This window comes from Dendropsophus ebraccatus, chromosome 14 (genome assembly GCF_027789765.1).
Source record: "Dendropsophus ebraccatus isolate aDenEbr1 chromosome 14, aDenEbr1.pat, whole genome shotgun sequence".
In the NCBI taxonomy this organism is placed as follows: Eukaryota; Metazoa; Chordata; class Amphibia; order Anura; family Hylidae; genus Dendropsophus; species Dendropsophus ebraccatus.
In genome coordinates, this window is record NC_091467.1 from 48763501 (window position 1) to 48779036 (window position 15536).

The 15536-nt window shown below is 42.2% G+C and overlaps 1 protein-coding gene across 1 annotated transcript in view; it reads left to right on the forward strand.

The window, feature by feature from the left end:
* The window catches only part of KCNQ2 (potassium voltage-gated channel subfamily Q member 2), a 68149-nt gene extending 55347 nt beyond the window's left edge, over nt 1–12802 (forward strand). The window contains exons 13-17 of the mRNA XM_069953836.1: nt 1582–1687; nt 1773–1904; nt 4023–4130; nt 8161–8281; nt 8551–12802. Coding sequence (XP_069809937.1) covers nt 1582–1687; nt 1773–1904; nt 4023–4130; nt 8161–8281; nt 8551–9273 — 1190 coding nt within the window. The 3' untranslated portion in view covers nt 9274–12802. The remainder of the gene's footprint in view (nt 1–1581; nt 1688–1772; nt 1905–4022; nt 4131–8160; nt 8282–8550) is intronic.
* The last annotated feature ends 2734 nt before the right edge of the window (nt 12803–15536 follow it).

The following is a 15536-nucleotide window of genomic DNA, read 5'->3' on the forward strand; positions in this document are numbered from 1 at the left end:
GCCAATAACTGCAGCGTATAATGGTTTGTATAAAGGTACACTTAAATGGGCACAGTTGTTACCAATAAATCATTTTAAATCAGCAGAGAAGGTGATATACTACATCTTTGCAATTGACTTTAATTGTTTTTTGCCTGTTTTCTATATGAAATACAACACTATACAATCAGCCACTATGTGTCTCACTTACTGGAAAACAGCAGTCCAGGCTCCATCACTAATGCCACCTGGTCTTAAGTAACAGCAAAAAAAAAAGAGTTCAAGTGCTGTACGTGATGCCAGTTGGCCCAGTGAAGATGAATACTGATTGGCCAGCAGCCGTACACTGCTGCAGATTGGTAAACTAACTGATATAATGGCTCTACCCACCAGCTCAGAGTTAAAGTGACACTGTCACCCCCTTTTTGCATTCGGACTTCTCTTCATAGATGTAAAGGGAAAATTTAGCAGTTTTCATACCTTATTTTACATCATACAACATGGTGTTTGTTCAAGTAAAAAGTGTTCTTTTATCACCTGCAGATTGTGCTAAGTGGGCGGGGCTTCATGGCAACTGCACCACTTAGCCCCGTCCACAGCGCCACTGTAGGCCCCAAATATATAGTTAAAGCGACTCTGTACCCACAATCTGACACCCCCCTCCAAAACCACTTGTACCGTCAGATAGCTGCTTTTAATCCAAGATCTGTCCTGTGGTCCGTTCTGCAGGTGATGCAGTTATTGTCCTAAAAAAATACTTTTAAACTTGCAGCCCTGTGCGAGACGGGAGTATCTGTGTCCTAACTTTGCACCACCCCTCTGTCCCTCCTCCCCACCCTCTTCATCATTAGGAATGCCACTGGAACATTTTCCCCATGCTGGACATTGCACAGGTCCTTAACGATCCAGCCCATGTGCCGGGCTGCCACAGGTGAGGAATAGGAGGCAATCTGCCTGGAGCATTCCTAATGATGAAGAGGGTGGGGAGGAGGGACAGAGAGGTTATGCAAAGTTAGGGCACAGATACTACTGTTTAGCACAGGGCTTCGAGTTTAAAAGTATTTTTTTTAGGACAATAACTGCATCACCTGCCGAACAGACCCCAGGACAGATCTTGGATTAAAAGCAGCTATCCGAAGGTGCAAGTGGTTTGGGGGGGGGGGGAGGGGGTCAGGTTGTGGGTACAGAGTCGCTTTAACGTTTGCATTACATAATGCAAACATTAACTACATATTTGCTTGGGGAGGTTCTTTTTATGTCATGACAGGTACATTTTAAGGTAATAGTTATGATCTTGCATTACTGACACTTCCTGTGGTTTTTGCCTTGTTGGTGCTATTTATGTATGTGGTCCCTTTTTCACACTGGATTATAATGTTGCAACTTTTTAATCTTCCTAATACAGTTTTGGCTTTTAAACAATGCAATGATATGCCCATTGGTGGTTTCTTATGTAATGGTGGGTTTCCTGTACCACTTAGTTGTGACAGTCACTGCTGCTTCTGCTCTATAACTGGATGTTAGCAGGTGGAACTGCATTTTCAATGTGCTGGCTTCCCTCTAAATTGTGATGTAACTCATGGGAGGTATCTCACCCAGCAGTCAGCCTTCCAGGAGAAGAGATTCCTGAGGACAACCGAAGTTGTAATTGTGAATTTCTTGCTGAAGACCTGACTCCTGGTCTTAAAGCCTCCATTCGAGCAGTATGGTAAGTGCTCCAGAGTTCATCAATACATCCCCAGTGGAGAACTAGATTGCTCGCAGACTGACCCTTTTTTCTGTTGTTTTCTAAGCATTATGAAATTCCTGGTGTCTAAACGAAAATTCAAGGAGAGCCTCCGACCCTACGACGTCATGGATGTGATAGAGCAGTATTCAGCCGGTCATCTTGACATGCTTGCACGTATCAAAAATCTGCAGTCCAGGCAAGAAACCTTCTCAGCTTCTCTTCCTGCCATAAACACATAGTAATATACACATTTTTGACAGTTCATGTTACATCTAACCAAGATCCGGTTCATCTACAGGATCTGAAGTCACTAGATTGTAAATGAGGGTAGCCGTGTAAATATTACATGGTCCCTCACTGTGCTTATTCGTCAGCTATGGGATGCATTTCATTTACTGACCTAAAAGATTCCAGAACCTTTATGTACAATTGTTAATATCATTGTCAGGTTAAGGTTATCACATTGTCTGATGTCCATGCAACCCAGAGTGTACTCGAGTGGTGAAACATGGCTGCAACAGAGCTGCTCTATGCCATTGTAATGGGGAAAATGTATTCAACCTGGTTTAGTTGACTGAGAAAGGGTTCAGCTTTCATAGCTTGATGAATGGAAATATAGGTAGTAGTAGGTTTTCCAAGTAATGTTAAGAGCAGTGTCGTCCAACCTATGGCTTTTCAGCACTTGCAAAACTACAGTTCCCACCATGCCTTAGGAGCCTTCCATTGGGCATCCAATTACTAACCTGCTGAAAATGGTCAAACACATAGATAACTGAACATGCCTATTTCAGCAGGACCAACATTTTTGGTGGCCTCCTGACTGTACTAACATTAGATGATGAGGAAGAAAAGGTTCAGGTATATTAAATTTTAACAGTCTGATCCTTTTGTTCTTGGGGAGATCTCCTGATCTCTATCATATGCACTAAAATAGTGAAAGATGCTTAGTTACTTTTGAGTTACCAAGAGCTATCAACCATAATTCAATCTAGTCAAAAATAGATATAAAGCGACCTAAACCAGAAGAATTACTTACTGTAGATGTAATGGTGTCTGCTGATCAAGAGGTCTACTGTGGTCAACTTTGTGGTGACCTCTGAGAGTCTAAAATCTTAGACAAGCTTTGAGTAGATAGACCAGTCACCAGGTCACCAGACAGAGGTGTAACTAGAAATGGCTGGGCCCCATAGCAAACTTTTGATCACCAGACCTTCACCCCCTGAGGCGGTGGGCCCCATAGCAGCGGCTGTGGCTGCTATAGTGGTAGTTACGCCCCTGTCACCAGACCTTTACCTGCTAAAGTTGACAAATCATATAGAGACTTGTCATTCCTGACCTGACGTATTAAGTGGTTTGGGTCTCATATACACCATGATGGCTTAAGCACTCTATAAATATTAGAGGGGCACCCAGATTATCAGAAAAGGGAAGGCAGAAAATGCAACTTGCTTCCCATCATCCATATATACTTCTTTCCCTAGTAGATCACTTGACTTGAGTCCACAAAAATTAGATTCCTCAGTAATCCTTTTAAAAATCATGAGAAAAAACATGTTCTTCTCTTTAGGGCCTTCATAATATTTTTCTGTTTTTTTTCATCCTATTTAGAGACACTGGCCATATACATTAAAGTCAGCCAATTTTGGTGGGATCGGCTGACTATCTAACGTTTTATAGAGACTTTCTTTCTGACGGCGGATGTTGAGGGAAACAACAGTTGGGCATGTTGGACTTTAACAGGCCTGATTCCATTGTTAGAGATACGCCACTGTCAGAGGGGGTAAGGAGAGATTTCTGTTGGCCAAACAAGCAGCCAGCTTAACGTCAGCAATGATAATACAATCATGACATGACCTTCAGGAACAACGGGTGGTGTTAGTTTTTACTTCAGTCCAGTTTCACCACGGGATACACTCTGATGTGTGACCTGCATACGATGACTACTCCTGTGGCTAGTTTTGTGTCTTGTGTCATATCGTGTTATTTTTCACTCCTCCCATCATGACGCACAAACCCTCTCTATACTTTCACACTGTGTCTGTCACCTTGAACCATAGGAATATATGTTGATCTATATCCAGTATTCCAACCAGGATATTGCTACATATATAACATGCAAATATATTCCAGTCTTCCAGCCATCCCAGACTTTGACTGGTGGTTTTGCAGCAACCTACACACTGACACAGCTGAATTCAGCCAAATGGAATATATTTCCAATCTATTGAAACATTTTTTTCCCTCTTGAATTTTTCCCAACGTTGCTTCATTATGCATTTTTGCTGGTGTTTTGTTTTTCTATTTACTTTGCCAGGATAGATATGATTGTGGGTCCCCCACCCCCTTCAACACCCCGGCATAAGAAGTACCCCACCAAAGGATCAGTGCATTCTACCAAAGAATCTCCCTTGTACTCTCCTAGGTTAGGATTCACCAAAATGCCTCTTTGTATGGACTGCTTTTGTTTATTTTTCCTTTCTTGAAGGCGAACCTCTTCCAGTCCATGGTTTGTGATGGCATGTAGATGCTGGGAAAGCCTTTGGCAATTACACAGGATAGTCCGGTTGGATTCTAGGACCAACTTCCTCTCTTCTTATGAGGTCATTGGCATATATAGACAGATGTAAGGACCAAAAGGTGCCCAGGAAGCAGAATATAGGGACCATGAGAGAGAGCAAATCTTCGCCCACAATAAACATCCTTGTATTTATTTACATGGAATTGGCAATGACTTCTAAAACTTTGTATAGTGTCAGGGGGCTAGTCCTCTTAAAGGACCACTAAATCTAATCTACTGAGGATATATATATATATATATATATATATATATATATACAGGGTCTCTTCTAGGTTTAGTGCGCCCTTACAGTATAAGTGTCCTATGAAAGAATTAGATCCTCGGGAGTCGTAGTGCCCACTGGTTAGGGAGAAACCAAGTTGTCAAGGTGACCCAAGCAGAAGGTAAGTGTCCATCACATAAATGGGTGAAAGGGGTTTGCTGGCATCATTTCTCTTTTTTTTTTTTTTTTCCCGTAGCTGCAACGAGGTTGAGAAGACAAGCATCCTCCTTTGTTTTATCTGTTGCTAGTCTTTCTTTTCTGCTCTGGATTCTACCTTGTTTTTGCATGCACGCATGTGGTCTAATGGAGCATGACAAAGATGGCATCGTGGCTGAAAATGAGCAGCATTTTTATGTTTCTTTAATGCATTAAAAAAAAAATTGATCATGAGATCCCACCAAAGATTATTCTATGGAACTTTAAATGGAGGAACCATTAGGTAAATGCGTGATACACCATACATGCATGCACTGCAGATTGCAGCTTGGTTGATGGATATGTAACAACAGGCATCTTGTTTGGCTTTGATAGCCCCCCGTTCCCTTTCAGATGCTGTTATCTAGTTGAGGGGGCCTTCATGCTCAGGACATGCCTCTTTTTAACTGGAGCATTTCATGGTTACCAATTGTAGACCAGGAGTTACATGGGCCTTTATGGATTACAAAGGCCATCTTTTGAGGATTTGTTTTAAACTTTATCCAAGCATCTCCGAAGTCATGTCTTGAAGATAAGTGAAGTTGACCCATAGATGTTATGATCTCAATGACCAGGACTTCAACTGCATAACAGCCAGATAGTCTACATACATTGTTCTGTTTGCCATCTTAGGCCCGATATGGTGGACATTGTGCATTGACCAGTTATATTCCCATCTCATAATCTTGACGTTAACAAGAGTTGCACGTATGGCACAGCCTACAAGTACATTGTTTACCTCTGGCGGACCCAGATGGCTAAAGGGGGACAGGAAGCCAACATTATGAGATGGGAATGCCCTTCAAATAATCTCATAACTTTAAGTAACTTTACCTCCAGAAATGTTGTGGAGACCAGTAACATATTCAGCATGTGTGGCTGTACCTATAGAGTAGATATACTAGATTTAGCTGCAGATTTTCCTTGTGACAATTTGTACAGCAAATCCACAGAAGATTGCAACAGGAACATAGATGTAGCTTTTAAAATCTCATTTACACACAAGGGAAATTTCCTAGCAGCAACAAAATCTGCCCAGATATTCCCATCTTATGGGAAGGGTAACCTTAGGGGAGACCTGAAGATTTCTCAGCCGCAGGCACCTGCAAATGAGAGACGATCAGTGAGATCTTGTCTTGTTTGCAGTGCCTTTACATGGCATGAGAAATCTGATGTCCAGGCTGCACAAAACAATCAGTGTATCGTTTGTGCAGCTCTGAAAACTGACAGCACAGATATGTATACAGTATATAGATATATGTGAGTTTCCAGATCACAAGCAGTCTATACTTACCAAGCTGCTTGTCATCCGACATCTGGCTTTTTCAGTCCTCCACCTGTACGTTCAGGCTCCGCCTTTTCCGGTGGGCTGTGGACTGGAGAAGCCAGACACATCGAATCACAAGCAGTGTGGTAAGTATAGACTGCTAGTGATCTGGAAACTGATAGCACAGATGGGTATATATGTTTCTCTTCATCGTTATTGGCCACACATTACCCTGTTTACATAGGAATATGTGAGGAGACTACAATAAATTTTAAAGTAAGCTCCAAATAAACAATCATTGTCACTTTTACACGGGCTGATTATTGACTGCAGGAGTATTTCAAGCAACGCTCCTGACTGATAATCAGTCTGTGTAAAACACCCTCAAGATCCTTATACAGATTTTCTACAGCAAAGTATGTAAATAACAAATAAAAGCCAATGTATTGAAAATCTTTAATTGCAACAAAATCCACAACAAATCTCCTACATATCCACAATATAAGTGAACACTGTAGATTTCAAATCTGCAGAGTAAGTGAATTTCTATGCAGTTTTTTTTATTCTGCACTGGAGACTTCCTAAAATTTCATCCACATTGCTAGATTGAACAACATGGATTAAATCTGGAGCATATTCATCCCAAACTGTTGCTGAAATTCCCACCAGCAGGATAACTGACTCAAGATATTTCCCAAAAAGTTGGAAGTTGGATCACAATTCATCCAGTGCCGTTTCAGACAAAAGTGTTGTCAAGATGCTGTTAGGTTCACTAGCAAATTGGTATGGAAAGCAAATCTTCTCTCATGCTTCACATTATTTTATACATGATGGACATTATGCAACTTCAGGTTCAAGCTCTACTCTTCAGACTATGTTAGGGGCCATTGCCTTGTCCATCACCCACAAAATACATCTTTAAAATATTATTGACAAGGTCATCACCAAAATTATAATCAACATGTATGTAGTATACAGTCTTTTCTCATCAAGGAGGTCCACTACTTGTCCAAGGTGAATATACAATGACCAACTCTTCTTGGAATGTATGTACTGTATGTAGGAAATTGGGACAGCAAGTAAGAACATGAGAACTGCAAAATCTTTCCTACACTACTAAGGTTCCTGACTCAAAGTTTATCCATGTACTAGCACCTTCTCCATATAATACGGTCTTGTCCTGTTTACTGGTAAAGCAAGCTATAGCTGGCTATATCCAGAAGTCCTCATTTGGATCCATAGTCTTGTGTAATAACTAGATGTATTTTGGGCAAACTCATGGGACTCTTCTTGTCCGTTAAGCCGGTTATGCATAAAAAAAAAAGTTGCCTGGAGCCTAGGCAGTTGTTGTAGGCTGTTGCTTTCTGCCTTGCAGTATCCTGGCCCCTTCATCTTCTCTGCTGTCACTGTGTTTGTCTGTGTCCTCTCCATCCTTGCCCCCACCACCCTCATTTAGTGCACGTGTTGCCATCACATATCATGCCGGCTGGTGGGAGCCACTCAGCATTCAAGTGTGACACAGACATAATGAACAGTACAAAGAGAATGGGAGGAAGGTTTCTGTAGATCTGTGGTCTCCAACCTGTGGTCCCCCCAGCTGTTGCAAAACTACATATTGGATTTGTAGTTTTGCTACAAGTTGGAGACCACTTCTGTAGATGTTGCACCACCAGGTCAACTGTTGGAAAGGTTATACAAGAGCGGCTGTTAGCTCCACCCTTATCCATAAAACGTCTGAACTTTTCTTCCTGTTGAGACATTTCCTCCTTTTAAAATAATAAAAAATAGAACTCACGTCTGTTCCTTTGATGCAAGTATGTAACATACTTCTACTATCGAAAGCCCAAATTATCCCTTGACTCTAATGGAAGGATAAACATTGCACTCTTGTAGGACTTTCCACATCTGCCTGGAATTCTTGATTTTCTTGGGTTCATAGATCCCAAGGGGTGCTCAAAATTTTTGACGTTATTAGATGATTTACTAGCTTCTAATCTAGACTGGGCTATGGCACTAGACATAATTTAGTTTTGGACTATTTGATAGCATAGAGAAGCTCCTCTTCATTCACTGGAGTAGTAGCATTGGAAGTTTGCTGTGACACTTGACTAACCTTTGGGCATTCTGGGGTATATTTGTGTTCCTGGTAGAGTGGACCAGATTGTCGGAAGAGGGGGTTCCATCACTGAGAAAGACAGGAAGGGAGCAAGTGAACCCGAGATGCCTGAGGACCCAAGTATGATGGGTCGTCTGGGCAAAGTGGAGAAGCAGGTGAGTCCTACTGACATATTTCCTTTTGGTTCTAAAAGTTATCTTTTAAAATTTCATTTGGAGCCTAAAAATTCTGTTCACACTTTTTAACATGCCATAGATTCAGTAGAATCATAGAAGACATGGTATGCATGCTTTTGCTCTATTGTCAGTGAGTTAAGGGCACAGTATGGTCTAAATGCCACCATATGCAGTTGAGACAGCAAAATAATTGTCACCACCTTGTGTAGGGGATAGTTACATTTTCATTTACTTAATAATCTTTACAGGTGCTGTCAATGGAGAAGAAACTTGACTTTCTGGTGAACATTTACATGCAGAGAATGGGCATCCAACCCTCTGAAACAGAGGCATACTTTGGGGCCAAGGACCGTGACCCAGCTCCTCCATATCACAGTCCAGAGGACAGTCGGGATCCTGTAGAAAGAAACACCTGCATTACTAAAATTATTAGATCCACAAGCTCCATGGGCCAAAAAAACTTTAGTGCTCCTCCTGCACAAGGAACAACAACCTACTGCCCTCCATCTACATCATGGCAGCAACAGCAGCCAAGCCACCGACGTAGCCATGGTTCTTCACCAGTAGGAGATCCTAATTCCATGGTAAGAATTCCTCCACCCCCAACACATGAGCGCTCACTTTCTGGTTATGGAGGAAGCAGGATGGGGACAGGTGAAGAAGGATCTGCCAAACATCGAGACGCGGCAGCCTTGAGAGATAGTGATACCTCCATATCTATTCCTTCAGTGGATCATGAAGAGTTGGAGCGTTCCTTTAGTGGCTTCAGCATTTCTCAATCCAAGGAGAACCTGGACGTTTTGAACAATGGGGCAGTGGCAGGACCTGGTCCCAGCAACAAAGTTCGTCCTTACATTGCAGAGGGGGAGTCGGACACAGACTCTGATCTCTGCACGCCCTGTGGACCACCCCCCAGGTCGGCCACTGGTGAGGGGCCATATGGTGATATGGGATGGCCAACTAGCAAATAAGTGATTGCCTAAGGCTCTTTTTGACTTGTGTAGATATTGGCAGCAAGCCATTAATGTAATGCGCCCAGAATAAGGGTTTCCACGTCTACATCCTCCTCCGAAGGTGCAACCACATCAGAGTATGCAGTAGCAAATGTGGCAAAGAATGGTAGTGAAATTTTGCATCGGGCCACCTATATCTGCAGTTTAGACTGTCTTAAACAGCCCAGTACTCTGGGGCAGGTACCCGATTACCATCGATGTTGGGTTTGTTGACTATTTTGAGTCACTAGATGTTGAGTTTGCAGATAAGTTGGCAATGCTTGATCTTGGTTCATCTTCTCTTCACAACTTTTGGAAATTAGGACACCTTCGTAAGCCTGCTGGGCTGTTTATAGACTGTTTTCTTAATCTCACACACCTTTTCTTCATTGTACAGTATTTATATAGAACATTGCAAATCTATTCCATCTATTTTCACATTTGCCCATTACAAGTCTTTAATTGTAGAATTTTGTAGAGCTCATATTTTCAATGCTAGTGTAAATATCTGTACAGAATATGTAGGACTTTTCCGGTCCATTTCACAACTGCTAGATCTTTATTTACCATGTATAGAGCAATGTAGTCATCTTGGATATAGACCACTAATGTTCATTGGTCTCTATTGCATGGATACAATTATATACTATTGTCATAGACCCCACTACATATTTTAGGTCCCAGATTCAACAAATTTCTTTTTTTCTCTTTCCGCATGCACACAGAAAATTGTACCTTTTTGTTAACCCACGAGCAAACTCCTTGTCAGTAAAGCTGCCAATAGTCCTACAATAGAACTTTCTTCTAGTTTACAGCCATTGAGGTCTCATCTGGTGCTTTTGATAATTTTATTAGGTTGGATGGTAGTATCCACACCACCTTCTGCATGAAAGGGCTACATTACCACAGCCCACAATGTACTAAGTAATGTAAATGTATATATACAGTTGTGATGCCTTACATTTTTCTATGGTTTAGAGGATGCTAATGAGTTTTTGCTTTGAAACACAAGCGGCCATAGCATCCTAAACATACACTTTTACTCCTATTGAGGGTTTGATATAGTCATATGCAAGCAATGTGTATATGTCTTGCTTTTTGCAAGTGATTAGGATCTAGTCCAGAATCATGTGGCATCCCTGACTGTACTATTTTGGTACTGCAGGTGAGCCTAATTTATCTGAATAGGAATGAGCTGCAATACCAGGCAGCCCCACAGCCAAATATATGGCACTGTTTCGGGGTGAATAATAACACTCATTGGAGAACTGTAGCCACTCTAGGATTGGCAGGGATACTGACAGACCACCAGCGATTATATTGAGCTTTTCCCAGGCTGTCAATAGTATCCATTTGTGACACCTATATAAATATATAAGGGACAACAAGCTTTCAAAATATTTAACATGTTCAGGGAACATATCAAAAGTTTTAATCAGTCGGGTGTAAGTGTTCAGGTCTTTACTGTTTACTAGAATAAGCCAGGAGATTTTCAAACTAAGTGCGACTACTCTATGTGCTATGAGACTGTGTTATAATGTAAGTCCATAGGACAGTCTCAGGTCATAAGCATAGAGACTGGGAAAAGCAGCAAGTCTCACTCATTTCCCCACTCGTTCTAGCGATCAGTCAGGGTCTGAATGCCTGAAACCTTACTGTACAAAAAACTTTGACATGTTCTAGAGACCTGTCAAAAGTTTTGAACACTCAGGTACCTTTTAAGCCATGGATTCCGACCCTCTTTACTATTCTTTGGGTAGAGTTCTTAGGGCCCTTTTACACAGGCTCCAAATATTGAGTACTCATTCCTATGATCGGCATTCATTCAATAGACTGTTCTATTAGTCAAGCCGCACAATCACCCACTTAATAGTTCATGTGAATGGAATTAGCCGGCGAATTACTGTTTTCTTGTTCGTCACTTGGCACTTGTACACCACCCAATTGTTGGGAACGAGTGTCCCTGTGTAAAAGGTTCTTTATTGACCATTTTTTCTTCCATATGTACGGAACGGAACCCAATCAAAAAGTTTTAATGTCTTTGGGCTTCTATTGCATTGACAGAGAGGCCATAGCATGCCTTGACTGGGACAAAGATTGCAATGATTTTGTAAATATGGCTGTTTTATATAGAATAAAAATTGCGCAATTTTCTTTTCCACACTTGCTGTGATTGTAGCCATATGTAAAGAACAACGCAGCACAGTTTTATGATGTGGTTGCACCTTTACGTGACTGAGGAATACTCTATCGGGGAAATGACATGGAATGACTTTGAGGAGCTTTCCACGTTTTAAGCTCAGGAAGGGTTATGTAGGGCGAGAGAATGCATTGTATTTATTTGTTTCTCTAGCGTTTGGACTGTAGGGGGCAGCTGGGAGAAACATAATGTACTTTTTATATCCGGACTCCCAGGCTTCGTTCACCAGCCACCTCTGCTGCGGCTTCCCCAACAAACTAATGGCACATTGGCTTTGTCTGGATTGATTTGCATTTCTGCCTTGGCTTTTTGTTGCACTTGTTCTCTCCAAAGAAACTTTTTACATAATTGCCTTTTTTTTTCATGTCTAAAACCCAGCTCTGTTTTGGGCTGGTCACGAGACCTGTGTATATGGTCCACTCTGGGTTTCGTTGGGATTGGATGGGGGGGGGCATTCTAGCTTCACCACACTGCCTGCATCTTGGGTTTTCTGCATCTTGTGCATGGCTGTCCTGTTGCGATGTTCTGCAGCCTGCAAGAGACGGTTCAGTTCTATGCTCCCCTTTATTTTATGCATTGTGAATTACTGGCCTTAATCCTACAAATGTCAGAAATGCATGCAACATCTACACAGCTCCTTGCAAGCTTCAATGGCAGGGAAGTGGTTAAAGGCGGGAGAAAATAAGAAAAGTAAATGACCCGTTTTGCGGACATAGGGTGCAGCTGCTTATTGCTGTGCGATTTGTCGGATGCTTCCTTTTGTGCGAAAGGGTTTCATGCTCTTGAAGAATAAAACTTAATCAATGCTTATGGCTCTTAATGGTTGGCTCTGGGTTAATTATGCGTTATTCTGAAGATCTTGTAGGGTCATCAATGATTAGAGGACTTAAAGTACTTCCATTGCATGTTTAAAGAGAAGCTCTTCTGTAGCTCTTAAGATATTACGATTAGATCCTCTAGCTGTAAGAGGGACACTAAAAACTGGTTATGACTGACAGTATCGTGGACACACTGCAAGATATACCACCCACATAATTCTACTGAATCAGACTTAGTTAATTATTGAACCCTATGGTCACGAAGTTCTTTTTTTTTTTTTTTTCTTTTTAACAGTAGACTAATGGGAGATCCAGGTGTTGCCATTCATAATACAGACCTTAAAGTACATCTGTTTTTGTCCATCGAAAAACTGGCATAAGACTGTCTATACATACAGATGGGTCAATATCCATTGTAGCCAGTATTTATAGATCACTCCTACCTCCATTATAAACCTTTACACCTCAGAATCCATGAACACATTGGGGGAAATTTATCCAACATGGTGTAAAGTGAAACTGGCTCAGTTGCCCCTAGCAACCAATCCGATTCCACCTTTCATTTCTCACAGACTCTTTGAAAAATGAAAAGTGGAATCTGGTTTCTAGGGGCAACTGAGCCAGTTTCACTTTGCACCATGTTTGATAAATCTCCCCCATTGTGTTGTCTAAATAACTCAATGGGCCAAATTGTGCAAGGCCCCGACTTAGTCCTTTTTTCACTTTCGTCAACGCAAAGAGTACTAGGTAGATATCAAAGGGTGGAGTGTTAACCCCTTTCCTGCCAGAGACCAGGCCCCTCTTGTTCTTCAGTAGAAACACCCCAGACCTCCCATTAGTGCCACAAGGATCTTTGTCTTTGGGTTTTTTGCCCCAAAGGCAGTGAGAAAGTTTTCCAGTCTTGTTGAGTGCCTTTCCATGCCAAGAGAGGCTGCTATGGAGATACATTAACAAGAAGTCATTAAAAAAAATCTTTGTAGAATGGATGTGTGTGTTGTCTTTATTCACCAAGGCATCAACAACTCATTGTAAAGACAAAACTAATGTTCATCCTCAATCTAAGATTGTAAAACGTGTGGTACACAAACGTGTTTTCCTAGTTATCGGTATCATGATGTGGGTGGAAGCTAAAGCTGGACATACACACTAAATGTGGACGCCTAACTAACATCTATAGGGATCTATATTATGAGAGAAGAGGATGGATTTAAAGAGGTCCTCGGGTTGGGGAAGTGTTAACCCTGTTCAGTTCCCACCCATAATCTAAGCTTGTTTGTAATAGGATTCTATTTTATGTATTCGACCGTTCGTATGACTGGATAGGGGATAGCAGGGGTTCTGACCTCCCTGCCCCCCGGGGATCTCTAGATCAGTGTTTCTTTGTAATGAATGAAGCCAATCACTGGCAGCAGTGGGGAAGCTCAGCGATTGGCTGAGTGGGCTGTCAGTGAGCTGGGACCAGAAGACTGAAACAGGAGCATGCTGGGGAATCAGCTAATCTTCGGCTGTTTATTATTTTTAACCCCACAGCAGTTAAATAGTTAAACAAGGCTTTTACTACATTCTCGCAGCAGAATTAACATCCACTTAAAGAATGGAGGGTCATAGCATAAAGTGGTACTGAGTATCCAGCAGATTTCACTGCAAACCTCCTGCATGTGAACGCACCCTGTAAAAATAGACTGATTTATCCACAGGTCATCAGTCACTGCTCAGCTTCTGTTCACTTAAATGGGGTTTGAGCTGCGGTCACAGGTCACTCCTAGACATGACTTGAGCATGCTTGAGAGCGATCGCTTGGCATTTCAATACTGATGGCTGAAGAAGTTGGATGCAGCCCTAGGAAGTCCTGGAAAACATGGATACAACCCATGGCTGTATGATATATCACATCACATATTGTAATAGATTTGTTGGGTCCATGGTGTTATTTCAATATGCAGCATGCTGAAGGTATTATAAATAGTGGGTGTTAATAAGCCAGTGGGGGAATGATTGCTCAGTATGAGTGTGGCACATACATGCTGCATAGAAAATAAAAACCCTGAAGGGTTGGATAGTTAATCAGCCTCTGAAGCCATCGCACTCGAGCATGTGTAAGTCACGCTCATCTGTGCTGGTGGGGCTAAACAGCTAATGTATAAAGGCCCTATAACACAAAGTGATTATCGGCCGTATTCAGCCGATACCAACCGTTACAGCCGATAATCATTTCATATAATAGAAGATAACGATCATCTGACATGCACAATGTCAGCTGGTCGTCTTTCAACAGGCTGAAACGGCAAAGATCAGCCTGCTAACGATCTGCTGCCATTGCTACGTGTAATAGGATTGACGTCAGAAGACCGCTGCTGTCTCCTATGGGCTGCCCGGATGATCAGACGATTGCCCTGCCAGCTCCCTACGGCCCCCTGCTCCTACCTGCTCCTCATCGCTCGCTGCCGGCACATATAATAGCGCCGACAGCGGCTGGGGGAACGAGAAGCAAGTGACAGGTCGGCACTCGCTTGCTCTCCACATTGCCCTGTGTAATTGGGGCTTAAAGTGACACTGTCACCCCCTTTTTGCATTCTGACTTCTCTACACAGGTGTAATGGGTAAATTGAGCAGTTTTCATGCCTTATTTCATATCATACGTCATGCTGCTTGTTCAAGTAAAAAGTGATCTTTTATTAACTGCAGATTGTGCTAAATGAAGAGGGCTTCACGACATTAGCACCACTTAGCCCCGCCCACAGTGGCACAATTGGTCCCACCCCTTAATTACGTCAAATACACACAAGCCCCGCCCCCTCACTGACCATTGGAACAGGCTGGCCTAAAGGTCTAGGCCCTACCACTTCTAGGTCGCCCATACCAATGGGCGTTGAGGGGGCGAGGCCTATGCGGTGATGATGTCATGGAGGGGTGGGGCTAAGTGGTGCTAATGCTGTGAAGCCCCGCCCACTTAGCACAATCTGCAGTTGATAAAAAAATCCCTTTTTACTTGAACAAACAGCATGACGTATGATAGAAAATAAGCTATGAAAACTGCTAAATTTACCCTTTACACCTGTGTAGAAAAGTCAGAATGCACAAAGGGGGTGACAGTGTCACTTTAAGCATTTTACCAATTAGAGACTGATGAACTATCCTGTGGACAGATCATCAGTCTTTTTTTTTTGCCAGGAAAATCCCTTTAAAGTGATATAGTCACCCCTTTTCCCATTATATGCAACAGC